General features: G+C 39.8%; 1 protein-coding gene across 1 annotated transcript in view; it reads right to left on the bottom strand.

The window, feature by feature from the left end:
- Window positions 1-22355, bottom strand: part of LOC140316988 (intermembrane lipid transfer protein VPS13B-like) — a 292443-nt gene that overhangs the window by 199005 nt on the left and 71083 nt on the right. Inside the window, exons 17-18 of the mRNA XM_072395068.1 lie at window positions 13854-13988; window positions 12316-12495 (exon numbers count right to left, since the gene is read on the bottom strand). Of these exons, the coding sequence (XP_072251169.1) occupies window positions 12316-12495; window positions 13854-13988 (315 nt within the window). The remainder of the gene's footprint in view (window positions 1-12315; window positions 12496-13853; window positions 13989-22355) is intronic.

The following is a 22355-nucleotide window of genomic DNA, read 5'->3' as shown; positions in this document are numbered from 1 at the left end:
ACAAGCGCACTTAACTGATCTGCAGTGCTTGTACTCTGTCAATAATGCACTGCAGAGGTATGCACTGCTATGTACGGTGCCTGGACAAATGGGTAAAAAATGGGTAAGAGCATCCCATTGGAAAAGTACTGCAGTTTTCACCTAGCTGGTGCAGTTCCCGGCTTCTCATTCTTTAAACAACCACAACAAAAGACACATTCCTCGGTCTTGGAAAAGATATCAGGGGTCAAACTATTTGTCTGCGTCAATCAAACAAAACAACCGAGGAGAAACTTAAGAATTGGGTTAAAAACTGTCCAAAACATTTTCAAAACCCTTTAAGGTTGTCAGTAAACCCTTGTCTCTGAGGGAGAAATGTAGTTGAGAGGGAATATCGGATGATCAGAATCAGAGGTCACTGGAATGTTTGATGAAATCAAATCATTAAAAGTTAAGAGTAGTTCTCATGGCACTTTTTAATAGTGACGATAAGAGCATTTACACGAGCACAATGCAAACAGAACTTCACATACTGGGACTTAACAGCTGTGTAGCCTAAAAAAAACTCTTTACTTGGTCAGGTTCTATGTTCAGCAGTGTTATGTGTGAATAAAATTGACAACCTGAATAACCAGGTGTTATTCAGTCATATATTTTTGCAAGATTCCAAAATGACAATGCCAGGCAAGCGTCAGGCTCAAATTAAGAAAGAGTAGTTGAAGGAGCAGGAAACATTACTCCATACTGGGATTAGCTACCACAGAGTCCTGACCTTAACCCCACTGAGAATCTCTGGGATGTGCTGGAGAAGATTTTACACAATGGTCCAACTCTCTCATCATCAATACAAGATCTTGGCAAAAAGTTAACAAAGTCCAACAAAATATTCCAGTGTGTGACTAATGTTTTGGCCAGGCACTGCATAAATTAAGCAGTATTTGACCTTAAACTCACTCATCTGGTGCAACATACGGCTAGAAATATTCAGAAACATTATATCTCAAAGATTGCTGAGCTAAACCTGTCTCAATGCTATAACCATATGACAAAAGTGCAGGACTTTTCCTTCACAGACATAGTACTCTGCACTACGTCCAGACATAGTACTCTGTAACAGACATAGTACTCTGTAACAGACATAGTACTCTGTAACAGACATAGTACTCTGTACAGGAGATGTTTTGACTAACAAGCAGAATTTCACTTCAACCAACCTTTTCGTAACTCTTTCATCTGAGGAATTTATTTCTGACATCTTCATCTATTGTCCTCTAACAAACAGATGATGCCAAAGCTGGCACTTTGCTGAGCTAACATTTCCTAACACATGCTAATTTTGAGAAAGCCCACTTGTATTGTAACAGCTTAAAATTAGTATTATTTAGTATTCTGACTGAATGAGATTGTATAAGAATAAACCAGATACATAAATTAACTCAACATTAGCCCAGGTTGTGTCTGCCACATTCCATTCTTGAGACAGCCTCACTGAACGCACCCCCGCCCTCTGGGTTCCTATTGACTAATTCTGTTAATTACTTTGCTTTTTACTCACAGAGTTGTGAGGACTATCTCTCACTGCCACCACCGTCCCACCCAAACCCCCATCACATAAAAACCACTAGCTTAATTAATTGCATCTTAACACAGTCCTACAGTAAAAATCTCCAAATCAGCATCAAAAGAAATGAACATAAAGTCTCCCTTCTACACCCTATCCTCTCCTTTCAGCTCAGTCCCCTTTTTATTATCACTGCTGATTTGGTGGGATTGTACTTTACCCATTAACTAATATTCCTATATACTTTAAGGGAGCTTGGTACTGCTGTTTTTCTGTGCTGTAAACCAACTGATTTGCTCTATAGTATATCCTGGGAAAATTTGTAGGAAGAACATAATTGGAGGGGAGTGGAGGTGGAGGAAAGTCTGTTGGGAAGAATAGGCTAAGGGAGGCGAAGGAAGGTGCGCCGCGGCAGCTGAGCTGTGAAGAAGCTAATGGGCTCTCATCCCCTTCCCACGCCCACCATGTGTTTTCTGATGGGCACTCAAGCGGTGAGACACATATTGGTTTGGCTACTGGTACAGAACTCCAGCCAGCTCGCCTCAGCACTGCTTTGCTCTGCTTAACTGGCATTTGTCTGAACTCTGGTAAGCCTGTATGTGACTCCAGTCCTGGCGGTGTATGAATCAGTAACCAACTTCTAATGATGTGAGGAGGTGGTGATTGATCTCACTGGCTGGAACAGCAATAATGTGAGAAGAAAGACAGAAGCATGGCTCAGAGGCAGACAGTGACACTGATAAACTAAGTGCTGTGATGAACAGGGGGCCACCGCAAAAAGATGTCAGTCTCTGTGAGCAAAGATGCGATGTCAAGAGAGAAAGAGAAATTCCCTGTCGCATCGTAACTACTGAACAATAGCCTGGCACATCACATCTCTGCAGTTTATCATAAAGAATCAAAACAGAAGTTATCAAATATCACTGCTGAAATAAGGGTAAAATAATCGATTCATACCATTTCAAATGTGCATAGCTAAAGGCTGTGTTCTGGCCCTCCACAGTCTACATAATATCCCCTCTAATTTGAGAGAATGAAACTTTGAGCCCCTGATTAACTGATGCAGGGAAGCCAATTGTTTTGATGGTGCTGTGTGATGTTTGATCTGACTGTGTGGAATGTGACGACCTTTGATCCAGTGACAACATTCAATTAGATAAGGTTAAGTAAATTGACCTCCTCCATCCCTGCTACTCAGTCTAAAGCTGGATAAAGTGTAAACAGCTTGTAAGCATGCCTTTCACACTCTCAGCGCATTAAAAAAAAACATGTTCTGCGCATTTCTGATTTAAAACTGGTGAAAACTGCACTAATCGCTTCACTCCCTCTTCTTCAATTATCTCTGACGACTGAAGTTTCTTAAAGAATACTTTTGGAAAAGTCCCCCCGAGTTTAGGCAGATTTTTAACTCTCTTCTTCTAAAGAGCTAAACCTAAACCTATAATTACTGATTTGAAATCATAGCAGTTGTGTTGGTCTTGGTCTTTCAGTGACAGAACTTTAAAAAATGCACTGCACCTTAGTGGGAAATGATTCTGGGTGTCCAGGGAATTACATTACGTCCAGTAGCTGACAAGCTTGATCACTGTTTTCCAGCTGCTGAGCTGCCGACGAAAAGCATCTCCCCCGCAAATTGGCAAAATTGGTTTAGAAATAACTTTAAAAAAGTTCCACTGTAAAGCACACAAAATATATTCCTGCGCTGGAACTGAGAAACATAGTGTGATAAAAATAGACCCCCTCTCAGCCATTGTAGGAGTTCATTACACCTTCACAGACATCATCTTAATAGCAGTGATTAGCTGCTATCGTCTCTACTTTCACACAATGAAAAAGGCTAATTGCTTCTCCCTTTCCCATCTGACACTAAAAAACCCTTCCTAAAGAACAGCTTTTAGAAGTTAAACTGCAGTGACCCATAATGACCTCTTTTCACACTGAAAAGTTAAGTTTTCATCTCATCTGACTCACTTGTTCCAAAGCCAAAGCTGATTATTTCAAAATAGCAAATAATCATCTCAATTTGTAATTAGGGCAATTAATCACTATTTTAGACCTTACTGAGAGCATCGCTTTACAATATCCTCATCCGATAGTAAGTTATAGTTATGTTACTGATTAATGTTAACAGTCTGTTCTGGGGTCTTATTATTTTATTGCCAGCAGTGTTTCACACCCCCGGATTGCCAAAATATGTTTTCATTTCATTATCTTTGCTGTTGCCATGACAAACTTTCCTACAGGGAGCATTTAAGTGCAATTTCCCCAAATCTATTTTACAGTCTCATCAAGATCCATAAACTATCTAATGTTTACCCTGAGACCAAAACAAACTTTGTACTTCACATCAAGGATGTAAAATGGCCAGAGCCAAAAAGGCCCATGGGAGCTGTGATATCATGCAAGAGTGAAGGCTGGTGTTAGCAGCAGCTTGAGCCGCAGTCACACTCCATCCTTACTCTATCTCTAGCCTCGGCCTTCAATCCTTTGTACCCACTCTCTATGCTGTCCCTCAGCTTCATACTCCAGGCAGGCTTTAAGCCCTGTGAGAGTGGCCTAAGTAGCCCAACACTTCACAGATGAACAGCTCCAGTAATGGGCCGTGATTGACCTCAATAGCCAGCTCTGAGAGGGTTCCCTTGGGTCTAATCTCCACATTATCTGACATGCTTCAAACACACACACTCTGTTGAAACATGATGAGAGTGGCAGCAGTGAAGATTAAACAGTCTGCTGAAGAAGTTACATGGAGCTTAAACAAATAAACAAATGCTTCTCTTATGGCCTGGTTTAATGCACTTGAACTGAATCTGACATTGCATGCGTGTCAAACTGTAGTATTTGTGTCATGTTACTCTCCTTTACCCCCACCATACTTTGTGATTTCATTGATCAGCTAAACCTTTAATATTATAGATAGGTGAAGGAAAAAAAGAAGAAAGAAAATATAGCTGATCATATTGATACAATGCAGTGCTCTGTTGGGAAGCGCTGGGCCCAGCTTTCGTGTGGATTAGTCCTTTTCAGACTGCACGTTCATAGTGGGACCGCTGCACCTTTCATTGTGCATCATCATTTTGTTTGTAAGCTGAAGAGGCAAAATGTGCTGGAAAATGGTTCTTAGCGGGGAAAAGTAGCTCTGGAGAAGCACAAAGTCTTTTCTGGTGTAAATGAAAGAACAACTCCCAACGGGGACAAGGGGAGGGAATTTGAAAAGAAACAACAAGACCAACTACATTGTACAGATCGTATATTAGGAGAAAAAGTTTGCACAAGTCAAGGGAGAACTATCAAAAATATTAATCAAAGTTTAAACGTGGCTCTGAAGTCAAAGTAGCAGCCATTCCTATCATTTGCTCTACTTTTTTTGCCAAGTGTGATATATATCGTCATACATGTCACAAACTGATACATACATCGTAGCAAATAAAAAATTATGTACCAGCTGCCTCTCTCTTGAATTACAGTGCATAATCAAGGTTAATTCATGGCATGCCAACTTTACCTGGAGAAGCTTGAACGAGATTACATTTTCATTCATGTTTTTTGAAGGCTGCTGACTTTTTCTTTGCATTTTTCCTCTTGTTGAAGCACCATTAGGATCGAAGCTCTTAGTGCCAGACGCATTGTACCGAGTCTGGTAGCTGTGCAGCACACCTTTGTTGTTTTCATGTCGGCATTGCCAACCTATGGTGATCATAACGCATTATCATGTGGTTCAGTCAGAGTAGCTGCACAGAAATACAATAGAAGAATAAATTATTGAATTTCTTATCGTTAAATTACTAATATCAAAGTCCAAAATCATTGTGCATCCTATGCTGCTCACTATGCTACCCTGTTACCCTATTCTTGATACAGGCCGTGATTCTCTCTTACCTCGACCACCGCAAAGCTCTTCTAGCAAGTCTCGCTGTTTAAACAGTGAAACCCTTTCAGATGGTCTGGAACGCAGCAGTGTGTAAGCACAAGCTGGCAAACACTATCAGAGCAGAAGCATCCCTCAGCATCTTAAAGAGTCTGAGAACACCTTCTCTCCTTTCACCTCTAACAACCTAACCACCAATCACTTGCACTTCTGTATCTGCTCTACTTGTGGGGCTGTCAGAAAATTAGAAAACAAGACTCAGATACAAATCGATATGGAAAATGTGCATCTCATTAGATAACAATTTGCAGTGGTATCAAAGCCAATCTTTGCATCCTTCAGTTGAAGGAGGGCTTTACTAAATTTATAAAATTCTGAATGAACAACCACATTGTGAAGGAAGAGCTGCCATCAACCAGGTAAATATCTGACCATTACAAATGACACAGCGTGTAGAAAGCTCATTGAAAGTGACACTGGTATGTTAAACACGTAACTTAATTGAATGTGAAACTCAACACATTTTTTTAATTTTGATATCAATTATTTCTGAGTGTTGTGGTAACGAAAAGGCAATTTTATTTCAAATAAAGGGATTAATATGAAGGCATTAATCAATTTGGCCTCTTGTGTTAATGAACAGTTTTAAATGACTATTTTTCTTGTAAAATTCTACTTTACTTGGTCACATTATTGCATTAAAAAACTTTGGTATTCTTTATGAATTGTCTGTTTATGAATCCTTTATTTATCTGTAATGGAATAGAGACTTTAAAAAAGAGTTGCATTAAAATTGATTCATAAGCGATACTTCTGTCCGTTGTGGTTCTCTATTTAAAAAAGAGTCCAAATTTAAAAAAATAGACTGTAACCATATTTATTAAACCCTTTTATGTCTCTGGTTTGTCTTGTACCCTCCATTGCATCGAAGTGCTTTTGATTTCTTTCTACACTGATGCTTGAATGTTTTCTCCTCGCTTGTAAGATGGCTTAATTACTAAATGCAAATGTGATGTAATTACTGCATAATGACTAAATTAAATGGCTCTGTTGTGGCTTTCTTGATTATGGAGAAGCAAACTAGTTCTGAACTTGCACAAGAACCAGTACCTGGTTCAAGCAAAAAAGGTAAAAAGGGGGCAGAAGCCACAGGATCCAGAGAATCTGCTGCCCTTACATTTTCTATGCCCAGGCTGGACCTGTTCTTGTGACACAATCAGGACCTTCTTAATATTAGGCAGAATATTTTAATCTTGTGGCTGATGTATGTACAGCCAACTATTATCTGAAGTAGATATGTATTTTTTTTCCTTTATTCAAAATGACTTAAACTGAAATGATGGCCAGGTCCCAACTTTATGTAGAAGAAGGCTTAATAAATTGCCTCTTGGGGCTTTTCAAAAAGCATACAAGAAATGTATTTTTAGTACCATTTTGTCTACTGAGGGTCTGTCAGCAAGAAAAAGTTCAGGCAGCAGCTTAAAGCCATCAAGCTGCTGCCTGAGACAATGCCAGACTGTTGATTTAACACTCTATGGAGTGAGTGAACACATGCAAAGGAGGGGAAGAGAGCATGATAGATGGACATAAGAAAGTATGGCAGGCCTTTGAAACATTGTAATGGAGGAGCCTACCAAGGGAGATTCCACTTCAGTTCACACCCCATCTACGGTGTCAGTGCAACCCATACAAAGGCTATGGTTTCAGAGAAGAGGAAAAGAGAATGTGTGTAGCTTTTTTTACATTTATGTATCTGCATGCACTAACCAGTGAGAGTAATTGTGTTCATGGACTGAATGTGTGTGAAATGCTCAGATCAAAGTCAGGTGGCGCTTCATTCCCACCTGCTCTCATTAGTCTTAGGGTCTACAGATCCAGACTGGAGTAAGATCCCACCTGTTTCTGACTGATGTGGGCCGGTCTCTCAGGACACCTAATCTGATGCACACTAATGCACATGCTACAGGGGAGAGTGAATATGTCACCAAAGAAATAACAACAAAAGCTATGTATAAGTAGTAATGATTTTCTTTAAATAACCGTATACTGAATGCTACACTGAGTATGACCATTGAAAAGTGGATTAGAGAACTGCTAAAACTCTTTAGAAACTGTTGCTTCCCACTGATTTGCAAGCAGTGAATGAAGGAGAAAAAGTTGTTGTTTTTTTTCTTCCATATCTATTAGAGAACTTAATATGTTCAGTGTTCCAGCACCATGGGAATTCTCCGAGCATTATTTTTATGAAGCCTTCATAATTTCAATGTCTAAAAAAATTGAGATTAAAGATCACTTTGTTCTGCTATTCCCACAATCCTATGGTATGGAAAAAAAGATCAAAACTAGAGCAGTTTATAAGGAACATCTTTAACAGTTGCTCTGTTCTCATTGTGCTTGATTAAATGTAGCATTTTGAGATCCCAGAGTTCTGAGAAAAGCATAAATCATTCTCTCGCAGCTGCTGGAGTGCCTAGGGAAAACACATGCAACCCCCTGCACCCCGCCCCCCAATCCTTCTCTCTCTCGCTCTCTTATAAGATCATAAAGCCTGTCCGACTCATTGGTCCCACAACTACTGGAACTCGTAGCAGTAAAGGGTGTGTGAGTTACTGACAGGGGGACACCTGCAGCCTGCTGCTTGTCCCAAGGTCCAGCATAAACTCCAGCTCATCACATGCCCTCTAACCCTTTACTCCCACATACTTGTCCCATCCAGGGGCTCTTTGGGCTTTCCAATCCATCTGCAATGACAGCACCAAGACTAAGCAGAGGAGGATAGTCATCCAGACAGCTACTGTCCAGGGATCAAAATGATCACTCTTATACTCTTCAGTGTTCTCCACAGTAGCACTGGAGGTTATTATGAGTGCAAAGCCCAGAGATTTCTGGTTGTAGTGATTCTTCAGGCACTGCTCTATTCTGATTAATTTAACAAATATTACAGTTGCAATTCCAGAGGCACTTAGCCAGTTTATGTACCCTCCTGATCCTGTTTGCCTCACATTCTTTGTTCTATCCTGTACTTCTTTTTTTTCTTTTTTCAAAGTGGTATCTAATTCTGACACTGAGTTCTCATGATCAACATGGTATATCTGAGTACACATGAATCATCGGTTTGGTTCTTTTGAAGAGGAGGGAAAAAAGAACTCTGTCACTGCCAAAATGTTTGCATCGCTGTTGAATCCATCTGGACCTACAACCTAATTATAAGAAATCATGTGGGACAGTCACATTGTAACGCAAAGAGTTGAGGGATAAATATGAAATTACTTAACGCTTTTGGATTTATTAGTGAGGCCATTTCAAAGCCGCACTTTTTAGTTCTTCTGTATTAAAACCCACGCCTTTAATTGTGTTTAATTTATTAGAGTGTTCCAACCTCAACTCTTAAATGAAAGCACATTAGTGCGGATCGGCAGGAGTTCTGCAAGTGTGCAGGGACCCCCTTAAGCCACCACTCCAAACCCCCAACCCACCCCTTCATTTTCTAAGTAAATTGGAATTTTGTTTTAATTTACTAGTAAACAATAAGACAGAAAACAGATGTCATTGGCAAAATTTGAAAGCTACTCAGTCTACTTTAATTAACTTTGCATGAAGGAGTTAGAATAAGCAAGAGAGATAGAGCCAAAATGAAAATGTGTCGAATTCATTATTCAAATACTGCACAACAAATTCGACTATTCAAACTATCTTCATTCAAACACAGTGAAAATGAACAAAATATTTGGGCATACAACCATATGATAAACAAAAGTCCTTACACAAGTGCTCTAAACTTGAAAAGATGTGAGAATGGCTGTTTGCATAGGATCTGTTAATCAGACCAAGCACAGTGCATCAGAAGAGAACTGACCGACGTCACTTTCTGAGATCTAAAAAACAGAAAACACAAGGGGTGGAGAAAAATGGCTTCTGGGATGAATTAAGAGATCCATAAGGAAAGCACTGGCACTTTCCAGAGCCTGTCACAACCTCTAAGAAATGAGACAATACAGAGATCACACATACATGACCAGAAGGGAAACACTAAAAGCATGACTTCTCTCAACTTATAACCAACTGCAGTCAATCAAATACACTGAAATATGAGAGTTGAAATTAAGGCATATGTGCTCCATGGATTGTGAGTATATTTATTAACACTCTACTGACTACACACTGGCAGCGTGATGCCAACTGTCAAAAAAACTCAACCTCTTTGAATAAATAACATCCTTAAAAACTGGGCTAGCAGATATAAAACAGAATAAAATCTTAATGTTTTTAGATGTCTAACACCTGAAGGATTTATAGTATCTATTCTCTTATTTTCCTGTCAGGGTCAACCATACATTGAGCATATCCTAAGTACTTAATTCAGAAAACCTATAATTACAAAACACTAAGCCAGTGAATCGGTCCTATGGAAGCAAAGAGTGCAGCTTTTTAAGTGTTTTTGTGACACCACTTTCAGTCTCTGGCCGAATAAGGCATTGCATCCATCATTCTATCAACATTGCACAAATAGGCTCACAGTCCTCTCTAGATGACAGCAGTTACATGGGACATGTGGACTGACAAAAGGCTTTGATGGAAGTCTAACCACCATACAGAAAACAGACCTCTAAGTAGACACCCAAGAATGCCAGTGCACACACACCGACCCTGCGAGCCTCACCCCGAGCAGCACATTCAACACAACACACAGGCAGAAGCGGACAGAAATGTTCCAGTCTTGTGAAAATGTTACTGTCAAGCCGCTCTGCTGTCTCGAGCGTTGACTGCATTGAGGGTACAGTATATAACAGATAAAAGAAGCATTTCTGGCACGGGCGCTGAATTTGTGCACGTCTCACAGTGCACGGCGGATCAGAGCACTGAGAGATTAACATAAAGAGAAATTAAACACTTAGAAAGAAAATCTTACCCAACGCCAGCCAATGAAAACTTTTATTTGATCAGTTTACTATATTCCTTAAGAATTAAGAATGTATAGAATGAGAGACAATGGGGACATTTTTTTAATAGAGTACAAAGATATGCTGATAGAAAAAGAAAAAAAAAGAAACCAAGACACAAAGAAAATTAAAGACAGAGGACAGAAAAAAAAAAAGAAAGAGCCACTGGTGAGACGGATTGCAGACCTACACTGCTCCACATCTGCTGGGGACACATCTCATGTCTCAGCCCTCAAAGTTCTTTTTACCTTCATCTTCTGTTTCTCTCCCTGTCTTTCTGCTTCCTTTTGGCTTTCTGCTTTATGTTTATATCAAGTTTTAATATTCAAAAATATGTACTGACTTTATGAGCCATGGTTCTGCTGAAATAATATGCTCTCTAAATCAAAGTAATGGCCTCAGGTTGTGTATAAAACAGAACGCACCACAGTTCCTAAAATCATCTACCTATGTCTGTACAGCTGTAAACCGTCAGAAATACAACATGGCTTTTAAAGTGGACTTTTAAGAATAGTATACAACGATTATCTTCATCTTAATCAAATCATTTAATGTAAACTTTTCCCTGCTTAATATTTTCAAATGATACCAGAGCACTCGAGGTACGACAGGATTGGGTTACTAATGAAGTGAAATTGAAACACCAGTGGAATGCCTGATTAGACGTGACCTCCCACATCTACAGTCTCTAAACCCTACTTATCTTCTTACTTCACAACTGACTTACTACACCTTAAGCTTCAGCTGAATCTTCTTCTCACAGTCTGAAACCATCTGAAGCCAGTTCTCTTCACATCTCATTGCTGACATGTTTAAGACTCAGGGTCTTGATATGATTCAGAGCCTGCAATTGGGGTTTATGAAAGTCAAGGCAACAAAATGAATCTCTAAAGCCCAGTATTAAAAGTGATGTACAGTTGTGATGCTAAGGACAACTATGACAACATATAGTTGAGGTGTATTGCTTTACATTGTCAGCCCACAAGTCTTAGCAAATAACAGCCAAGAATGCTCTCTGAGAATCACCCACTAGACATTTAGGTGCGATTTAAGATTATGACATAAGAGAGACTGTCGAGTATCTCTTCTTCCAGGAGTATCAATCATTCCTGGGAGAAAAATACGGCTGCCCCTAGAACTAGTTGCAGTTGCAGGTGTGGAAGAGATGTTATTGATGACACACTGTTATTCATAGCCTCAATTATAGAAGAAACCACGACAGGAGCTGTTTCACTGGAGGCCCTGAATGGATTGAGGGAATATCTGGCTACTGCTACAGATACGGGAGATTAACTGTGCTGTCATTTAATATCCAACTTACTAAATCAAGTGCTACAGCACTTTGAACTTAGCCACTTAATAGCATTTTAAGTCTTTCAGAAGGACTACTGAATAACCTCACTCCCTCCTTCTAAACACACATTCATACACCCACACACTTCCACAAGAAATATAATCTGTGGTTTAGAGATGCAATCAAAAATTGCAACCTGACTTCAGAGCAGCCGTCAAAAGCAATATTCAAGCGGTTGGTTGTTGTTATCCAGCTCAGTCAAGCAGACAAAGACTAACTGCAAACTCATGCTCCCTGTAAATACACACCGGGTTGCCAGTCCTGACTTAGGGTTAGTAGAGTGATAAACACTTATTGGCTTTACTCAACAAATTACTGAAGAGGAATTACATTATGAGGAGTGAAAATATGACAAATCCTGACTCTCCCATTAGATCATCAATAGCTGAGATGGAACACTGATTGATAGTGCCTGTGGCAAGTCTAAACACTACAAGAAGGAAATAAGTTTAGAAATGTGTATATCAATGCAGGATAGTTGCACAATTACAAAAAAAATACCCAGCACTTTGAAAGAGTCAACAGAAAGGCAGAGAGGAAATGAAAGAAAAGAGAAGGAAAGAGAGAGGATAGTGCAAAATGCGTGTATTTGAAACCGTGCATCACCATTTACCTGAGTTCCTGCAATCTTCTCCTTGCTGAGGCACCTGAACAGAAAATGCCAGCAAGTCAGGAGCCAATAAAGATTCGGGTTTGCGAATTTCATTAAGCCACCGACTCGTATAGAGCTCTCTGGTGTCAGACGGGCCCTGAATTAATGGAACCAGCTTCTCTTTCATCCCTTCTCCTGAACCTGAAAAGACAAAAGTTATCATTTGTAATTTACTCACAAGTTCGAAAAAAAAAAATCTTAATTTGTATGATCAAATATTATTTAATAGAACTCTGTGATTGGTCTTTTGATATGTCTTTTCCAGTAGATTTGTGAAGTTTTATCTCCATCTATTTTGCCTTGAGCTCTTTACCTTCCTATCCCAGCAAAACTAGCTCCATAAACTCCTTGATCAAACTGAAACAAAGTGTAAATCTAGAGAAATCATAACCGTGTGACTCAGAACCCCAGCACTCGAGAAAAAGCACAACAAAACACGGGAAACAGCCAAAAAACATTAACTCGGAGCACAACGTACAACAAGAATATGATGCACAAAATACGCACGGCAATATTTCAAAATGAGACCGATTAAAACATTACTCAGAATAAAACATGGGCATGCAAACAGCATTTTCTGATCACTGTGTCCCAAATGAGGTCTTCAGAGTAAGCACTGATCAAATCAAACTATGCAGAGTATTCCACAGAGATGTTAGTCGCATTAAGTATACAACGTAACCACATTATTACATCCTGCCATAGTTTTTGCTGCACTTTGCAACACACATTGTTGGTTTACACCACACGCCCATGCCCATTTGAGCATGTACATGCTGGGTGTGTTAGCTTTATTTTGACATGCTTGATTCTGTGCAGTTTCAGTCAGACTAAGATGCTTACATGCATTCGCAAAGCCCAGCTTCAGTCGGACAATAATTCTAATATTCCTATGCTAGTGTTTAATGAGGGCCCATTTCATTAATCGCATATATTCTGTAAAATGGAAATGAAAATAATAATCACTATAATTTATATCACAGGTTATATCACAAAATGAAATGCAAATGTTAGCCACTTTTAGTCCTGTTTACAAATTTCCCATCTGCTGTCTCTATTTACAGTGGTCAGTTAGCTACCTCAAAGGAATTTTTCCTTATGGATAATATCTTCTATCCATCTATCTAGATGTTGACTTCAAAATAAGAAAATTAACTGCACATGCTTTTTTTCTTTGTATTTCTATAATGACAGCTGCTATAAATCTAATCAGCTCAACATAATTTTGACCTTGTGAACTCTTTGCTATGACACTAGTTTAATAACATCCTTCCCATCAAAGACCCAGCCACGACCCAATGGCAGCGCCCCAGGAGAAAACAGCAACTGAATCACATAGCTGGAAAGAAATCAAGAAAAAGATTGAGCAGGAGAAAGAAAGAGACAGAGTGGAGAGTATAAAAGTATGAGTTAAAGAAAGTAAAAGACGAGTCTAGTCTGTCTCACTCTTTCCCTCCTACACAGGCAGTAAAGTTTTAACAGGGCACAGCTGTACACACCTGGAGTCCTGGCGCACACTTTTACAGCTCCCACAGTTCCTGAGGCACATTTCACCATCGCACGGCTGCAGAACTTCAGCTCCACGTTTTGGACCAAGCCTTCAAGAGTCGGTGACGGGCCTGGATATTTCACACCTAATAAAAAAAAAAAAATGAGAGAAGAGAGAAAAAAAAGAAGAGGGAATATGAACTCCAGAGAGTTTAAACACCACTTCTGTAGCTTTGTTAAACACTTGATTAGCCATTAATTGCATTAATCGGTTGACCCCCCACCCCCCCTTGAACAACGATATAACAAACACCAGGAGGAGTCTGTTCACGTAGGCTCTGTCAGATTCCAGATCATAGGACAAACTTACATCCTCTGAACAACCAGAAAAAATCCAATTTGAGCTTTACATTGCTCTTTCATTGATGTCCACTTCTTATGATTCCCATCACTTTAACCCTTTGACCCATTTTCTCCCCAAAACTTCTCTGAATCCCACCATCCATTTCTTCCATATCTTTTTAGTCAAATTTGAGCAAAATTACAAATACTCATTTCTCCATGTCTCGCTAATCTAAAATACAAACACTGAATGGAAAAGCTTGGCTGTGTCAACTGTTTTACATCAACATAGCCCAGATTATTTTTGTTAACAGCAGTTATCAATCCCCTAAAAACTCATTTGAGTTTCTTAAAACTGCACATTTTGAAGAGAACCCTGAAGGACTTAAAATAGCCCAGGTATGATTCTACACCTTTTTTTGTCATTCAGTGAATAGGGAACTATGGATATACTAATCTGGCCCCACCTAGATCTCTGCCCACAAGCAGCTGCTTCAGGCTAGCACCGACTCACTTGGGCCGGGACGACTCCACAACCAAACTGCCGGGCCAAAAAGCCAAGCCCCTCCCAGCCCCTCATTTCTTTAAAGAAGAAATCACTAGCCACAGCACTGACGGCTCATTTCATTCATGATATGTATTGTTATACTTGAAAAACAGCTTCAGGACAAGTTAACAAGGTTAAAAACATCCTTTCTAGCAGAGAGTTTGAATCTCTGCGCTAATGACTTTTCCAAAAGTCAGGTTTAAGGTAAGAAGGTGAAATCATCGATCTGGCTTGAAGAGGAGCTCCTCCCTATGAATAGAGATATATAAATCTGGTTGCTAATAGAGTCTGTTCTTCTTAACTGTGTATTGTTCGGGAACCACGTCTCAATCACACCAACTTTAACCTTTAGAAAAAGCAAATGCAAAAAAAGCAGGAAAAGACTACAAAAGCATTCCCAAAGATCTGAGAGTTCATCGCATTAACAAAAGGGTGGAAAATTAAGGTACTCTGCAAAAATCAAACCGAGAGGCAAACTAGGTTGAAAACAACCTGGATAGACACACACACACACAGAAAGACAAGGTCAGAAGGATACCTACCACTTTGAAGTTAAAGATAAAAGTTCATGTTTTGGAATGAGCAAAAGTTCTGACCTTAACCCACAAGATGCTGTGGAATGTTCTAAATATGACTGTCCAATCAAGACTACCCAGAAATATAATGCAATAGTGGCATAAAGGTCTAAATCCCCTACTCACCACTGTGTAAGTGTCAAAATGCAGCTACAGGAAACATCTGATGAAACTTACTCTTGGAAATTTGTAAAGATTTTAACTGTAGTTCAAAACTATTTTTATTTCATAAAGGCAAGATGTGAGCAGACGCATTCATGCCACACTTAACCAGGGAATTACTGAAAATTGCTAGAATCCCTAACCACTGACTTCCCTTCTCTCTACCTCTTTCAGACAAATTACCAATCAACCTCTTCACCTGCTGTCTGAGAGGCCCCCTATAAGCCCAGATGGAAGATGGTAACGTTAATAACCCTTCTGCAGTCTCTCTGCCACACACTTCATATTTCTGCAGGTCAAACAGAGCAGTGCTGCATGCTTTACTGTGACTTGGGCAGCTTACTTCTCTGACAGCTTTCTTTGTCTTGAGGACAGAAGCAGGTGGTAAAATCTTCCCCCTATAAATAAAATTTCTTACAATATAATTAGTCAAAAATACATTTCTATCGGAGACAGTTTGTAGAACTCATAAAAATTGTTTGTGTGTTTTGAGTAACTGTGAATGATGACACTTTTGTCACAATGTTAAACGTGTTCTGGCATCCTAAAGCATTGGGACCACAATCGTGATTTTGATAGTTTAAATTAATCATTTTCAAATTTGCACAACCATGTGTGTACAGGCTTAGATAGCTAAATATTTTCTATATTTGAGACCATACTATTCACTGTACTAATTTATTTTTTAAAAAAAATTTAAAAATCAGTATGGATCATGTATTTTTCCTCTAACCATCTCATACAGTTATGCCCATCCAACATAGTAAACACATTTTTGGGTAATTCTATGTAAGCTTGTACCAGTGGGAGAGATAGAGAATGACTTGGGTACTACATTAAACTAGGTTTCCTTGTCCCACTGGAAACAATATAAGTATATATATTTTCCATAAAAGGTTTGAAACAGACATTTGGCAACATTACTGACTATAGCTCAGTGGACCTAAAACACATGACCCATTTACCATAAAGGATCAGGCCATCTTAGAGAATGGATATCCAGATTCAGCGGCCATTTGGCCTTTTTCAGAACAGTATTGAAGGAAAAATGACAGCAACAGTTATGAGTGGACTCTGCATATAAACCAAGTGTTCCCCAGAGTCTGGAGAAGATGGAGATGTTGTAAGTGCAAGCCAATCTGGAACATGACAGGGGCCATTCCCTCTCCTCTGCACTTTGATAAATGGTACCAGGGGTATCACTATAACATATCCCCTTTGCCCACGTAGATGTCCAAAAGGGCACAGTGCACCTGCTGAGCTGGGGATTGTTGCATGGTGAAGGGGGGGGGGCTTTGACAATGTTTTGTCCAGCTGTTAGACTATAAAAATGTGAGGTGCACAGGAAGAGTAAAATACAAGGGTTGGTTAGTTTGTCTGCCTGAACAATAGTATTCTATGTGTCTTACATGTTTAAGGTGCATTTGTGTGTAACACAACCAGACATGTGCCTGTGTATTTCTGTGTTATTGAGTGACCACGTGAGTGAATGTGTGTGGTGCTGTTGGCCGTCAAGCAAAAGCAGGTGCAAGAAGTACATAAACACACAGTTAGGGGCCAAAGGCTACACCACTCCATCAAAACCAGAGGACAATTATAGGCAGCTGGATTTGCCAAACTAAAAACTGCTGAGAAAAGTGTTGAGAGGATGAAAGCAAGGAGGGACAGACAGTTGACAAAGTAAAACAAAGGGACTGAAAAATATGACTGAGTGAAAATCTAGTTTTTTTTAAAAAAGATTTCAAAAGATTTTGGTCACTGTATTGATATAGTCTGTAACAGTGATGTCTGTGTCAACAGTATGATGCCGAATCTTACACAAACGCTATAAACTATATCAAAATCTATCGCTCTGTGAATCATATATGACATATAACCAGGCCGACCTGGTTATTCGTCATCCTGACTCAACAAATTAACTGCATTGATGGAGAGAAACCAGAAAAAAATCAGGTTATAAGAGAATAAGCAGTGTCTTCTCCTTTCAGTATCATCTATTTACTGCAGTAATGGGTGTTTTTAACTATGTGTGAGGCCCATGGAATGCCAGAGGCTGACTTTTGAGAATGAAACAATGTTAGAAAGGACACTGCATGATCATCTCCAGTAATTTTATTCTTAATTTTGGGTACTTCTCGATTAGCTATGCATCCATTATTGTAATCAATTCAGAACGAGGTCTCTTAGTAAGAACGAGAAGATTTGGGGGTCACTGTCTTTTGATTGGTCAAACTCCTGGAGGCTTGCTGATTTGGCAGAAGAGAAGATGTTGGTGACTTCTGAACACGCACTACTCGAGGTTAAACGGGTTGGGAAGGTGCAACTCACAAACAAAAAAAAAAACAACTTTCGAGCTCGACAACAATCTATGGTTACTTATGAGTGGAACTTCATGTTTCTGAGCAGTTGTAGAATCAACATATAGATACAATTAATTAATTACTACTAATGAATTACCAACACAAAGTACAGGTAGCTCCCCTTAGCTGCCTTTGACTCATTGTGCCCATCATAGACTAAAATGCGCTCATACGTCTAAAGCCAACACAACACACACATTTGAAACAGTTTCACTCACTGTGAGGTTCAGAGTTATGCCCTTTTAGTGTTGAAAAAGCTTAAAAGTTAGGTTTTAGTCTATGCAAAGCCAGCATCCTACTGGGCCTTGTTCAAGAGTAACGAACAAAGCCAAAAGTTTTCACAACTGTGGTGCTGGCCAGGGAAAAACTTGCCCCCTTAACAAAACACTATTTCTTTACGATATCTCCAAAACTTCCTCCAAAAAGGGTGTGGAAAAAAGTCTGCAAGCCAGAGTTTAAGGCTAACAGCTAAAAAGAGTTGCTTCTGCTAAAAAATACATGCACATACCTCCTTTGTGAGCTTTGGGTAGCGTTTAAGGCGACAATTTAAACGCTTATCAGCATTTAATCATTGCTGATAAGCCAGAAAACATTGGAAAGCATACCATGGGACCCTTTAATATTCCTTCCTCCTGTTTGGCACCCCACCCAGACAACTGGCTACCAGTCATCACTACTGAATGATACAAATCACAGGGGATTAATAATGATGACAATGACTTAAATACCAGCAGGTATTCTACATATAACTGCCTTCACCGTGCACAACACTTCTGATGAGCTACAATCAAGGTTGGAGCTGTCACAGTAACCATTTATTGAAATAACAAGCTATTAAAAACCCAATAAGTTTAGCACTCTACTTTGCCTTCTAAAATCCACTAAAAATACACCTGCAATTGTGGAGCGAGCATGCTATAAGAAATAGTTTGTACCTCGAAACCCGTTTCCTGTCTGCAATCTTCTCCAGTGTTCTCCTAAGGCTTCTACCTCTGTTTACTTACTTTATTCATTCATTCATTAAATCCAGCTGACACTGAACCCCACGTTGCCTCCCAGGGTATCACCGGGGTATGAATGTGTATGAATGATTAGAAAAAGCACGTAGTTAAGTAGTTAAGACGTGCTGTATGAATGTGTGTGAGTGGGGTGAATTCGGCATGTAGTGAAGCGCTTTGAGTGGTCAGCTAGACTAGAAAAGCGCTATACAAGTACAAGTCCATTTACCATTTACCATGTACAAAACTTGATGCACATTTGTGCAGTGACCACTGTGAGCATTAACTTGTTATCTTGTGGAACCACTTCTATTAGCTCTTCTCTGTCATCAGCACAAGTGGGACTTCTGCGTGTGGTAAGAGCCCAAAGCTGAAAGCTTCTCATCAGGTAGTCTCACACAGGGGTTGTGCAACAGCCAATGGGAGAATTTCGTTTTGTCATTTGGCCATTTGAGCACAGGAATGTTTGTCCATGTAGAGCGTGCATGTAGAGCGATGCATGTACAGTATGGGATGATAGTGCTACTTTCTGCTTACCTCAGTTGTTGTTGTGTATATAGTTCACTATGTGTGTACAGTATAGATATGCGTACATGTATGTGTGTGAATGTGTGTGTGTGCACGCACACACAAGACATCTGGAGAATTGAGAGCCATGCTTTACACATTCCAACATGTCCCACTCTCACTACTTTAATGGTATGGGAAAGTTATCTGCCTACAATGATGGACCAAGCAAAATTACATTTTCACTCAAGAATCACAATGTTTGTGTAACTTTAAATACCTCAGTTATTTCAAATGTTAATTTCAAATACAGGACAGGTGTTTTTTTTGTTTTGTTTTTTTAAGTAAATAAGACAGCATTCAGATGGGAATACAGCAATGTCAATGTAAAAAAGGAACGAAACAGCAACAAAAACAGCTGTGTTTTGATTCAAACTGTAACACCTTCACATCTGATGGCAATTGCTTGATAAGAGGAGGTCCATAATGACCAAACCCTGGTGCGCAGGTCAAGACAAAGACGGATACCAAATCTGGCAGTAGGCCCATAGCAGCAAGGGGGCTGACAGAAAAAGAGGTAGACATAGACAAGTTGGGTAGCCTGAAAGCAGCCAGCTGAGCCATTAAGTGCTGATGCAGAAACAATAACTGTCTCTCCTAAGTCAGGAGGGGCTGAAGTAGAAGCAGTAAGTAGGAGCAGGTCTGCTGGCACCTTGCCCAGAACTGACACACAACAGAAATACAGACACATGCGGAGAGAATGGGACAGGAAAACAGACGAGGCAAACCAGCAGTGGTTTGTCCTGCAGTTAAAGCTGAGAAGAGCGGCTTTCTCAGTCAAACACATGGCTGCAGAGGATATCTATAGCGTGGTAACAGGAGGTACCCTCTGAAATGTGTTCATTTATTAGAATTTGTGTTTTAAGAGTTTGTCACATTTTCTCAGAAAAGAATATTCACCATCCTTCTTTCTACCTGCACCAAACAAGAACAGGAAATCATCAGCTGACAGCATCAGATGTGCTTAGATATGTGAAGGGATCGGTCCATCTATATGAGAAGCAATAACTGCTTGGGTAAGTAACCACACATACATAAAGGCCAATGTAATAAGAAAAGAAGGAGAAAAAAAAACCTTTCCCCAGCTGAAAAAAGCCCAGCCAGAGTGCTTCAAGCACAGTGAATAAAAGCTACAGTAATGGTAGTGTATGCAAATGCTACTCCCAGTATATAAAAGTCATGGCATAAAGACAGTGATGTGGCATAAGCTCTGGTAGTAGCAGAGGCTGGGGGTCTAGATTTCATCATTTTCATCCCCTCCAGGTGCTGCCTGCCTTTTTGTCTGCCCACTAAAGCAGTGACATATGTTTTCTGCACATTCAAACCCTGGTTCTCTCTGCCACTGAATTACCACAATTAAGGAGTCTTCATGCTGAAGCAATTTGGCAAACACTAATGTGCCTAGGCAGCGAGGTTTGGAAGACCATGGACGGGTGGTGGGGGTGGGGCAGAAGAGGTTAGCAAAGAAAGGTTAAATTAAGAGTTGCATAGCAAGTGGAAGAAATATGAAAGAGTGTAGACAAATGCACTGAGAGTGATAAACATGATGTGACATAGACAATTCCTGCACTGCCACTTATAAGGAAATAATTAGCCAGCAATGAAATAGGTCATTAAAACACAGTTCTGGATGAGAGGGTCTGCCTTTCAACCTCCTATATCCCCAGCTTAATGCTGCCCTGACAAATTTGGTTAGCATAAGAAACAGGGGGCATATTAGCTTTCAAGTAGGAGCCAGGATGGAATGCCAGTGTGGTTCCACCAAGAGAGATACTTCAAAATGCAAACCACAGTTAACAACACTAAACCATCCTCTCCTTTGCAGAAATGCATCTCTGGATTTCTGCACTCCCTCTCACTCCAACCTCCACGACCTCTGTGTCTCTATAACTCATGCAGGCTCTTTTACTAAGGCTTCTTTTCTCGGCTTGCCTTGAGGGAGAAAATTAAAGACAAAACAAGCAAAGCATTCTTGTTTACTAATAATCCATTGAGATCAATATTTATGCCTTAGCTTTGAAGAGGCTGACTGTCTGCGTGTGGTGGTAGCCAAGACCTGACTGGGGTTTTGGTGCTGCTGAGGCACTTCAATGGGAATTACAGTGGAAATTTATGGCCTTGTGACGTGGAGCTATGTGCTCAATCGGCACTAGTCACTACCCTCAGATGGAACGGTTGGCTCTCAGCAGGGAGCCAGCTTTGCAGACACTACTAGATGACATAAACACAAACAGATTTATTTGGGTCTGTCATTGATTCAGGGCTTGGTAACATCCAGCACAGTCTGCTGCAGCTGCTTTAAAACTCAGTGTACTTATAGTGGATTGTGTTTCATGTCTCAAAGATTCTCTTTGTGTCTTTTAGAATATGTATGCTGTTAAAATACCTATGAAACTACAAATGGAGGAGTGTATATCTTAATTTAGGCTTTTTTCTTTGAATATGTACTTTAAGATGACTTTTAGAGCTTGTTCAAAGTCAACCATCCCTTTAACAGCTTTATCTTACAATAAGAATTAGAAGTATAAGATACACTCACACATGTGTATATATATATATATATATATATAAATAATCTTCTGAGTATAACATAGGAGAACTTGACCAACTTCAGGGTCTGTTTAACACATTATCTGATGATGAGACATTGCAGGGGCTCACTGCAGAGGCCAATAAGTCTTTACCACAGTAATGCTTCATAAAATATGGCTACAGGGGGTTCTCCATAGCATCTTTTAGTTTACCCTCCTAAAGGGAGATGAGTCAAAAGCTGTAGATCTAAAAGTCAAAAGTGTACAATTTCAGAAACAAATCATTGTACTATACTCTGCAAATGATATGTTAGATATACCTTAATGCTAAGGGAAATGGTCTGGCGACCTGTCCAGGGTGTACCAGCTTCTCGCCCGATGACTGCTGGGATAGGCTCCAGTCCCCCCGCGACCCGACCGACAGATTAAGC

Source organism: Leuresthes tenuis, unplaced genomic scaffold, assembly GCF_036924035.1.
Source record: "Leuresthes tenuis unplaced genomic scaffold, fLeuTen1.0.hap1 SCAF_10, whole genome shotgun sequence".
Taxonomy (NCBI): Eukaryota; Metazoa; Chordata; class Actinopteri; order Atheriniformes; family Atherinopsidae; genus Leuresthes; species Leuresthes tenuis.
This window is presented reverse-complemented; position numbering and strand designations above follow the sequence as displayed.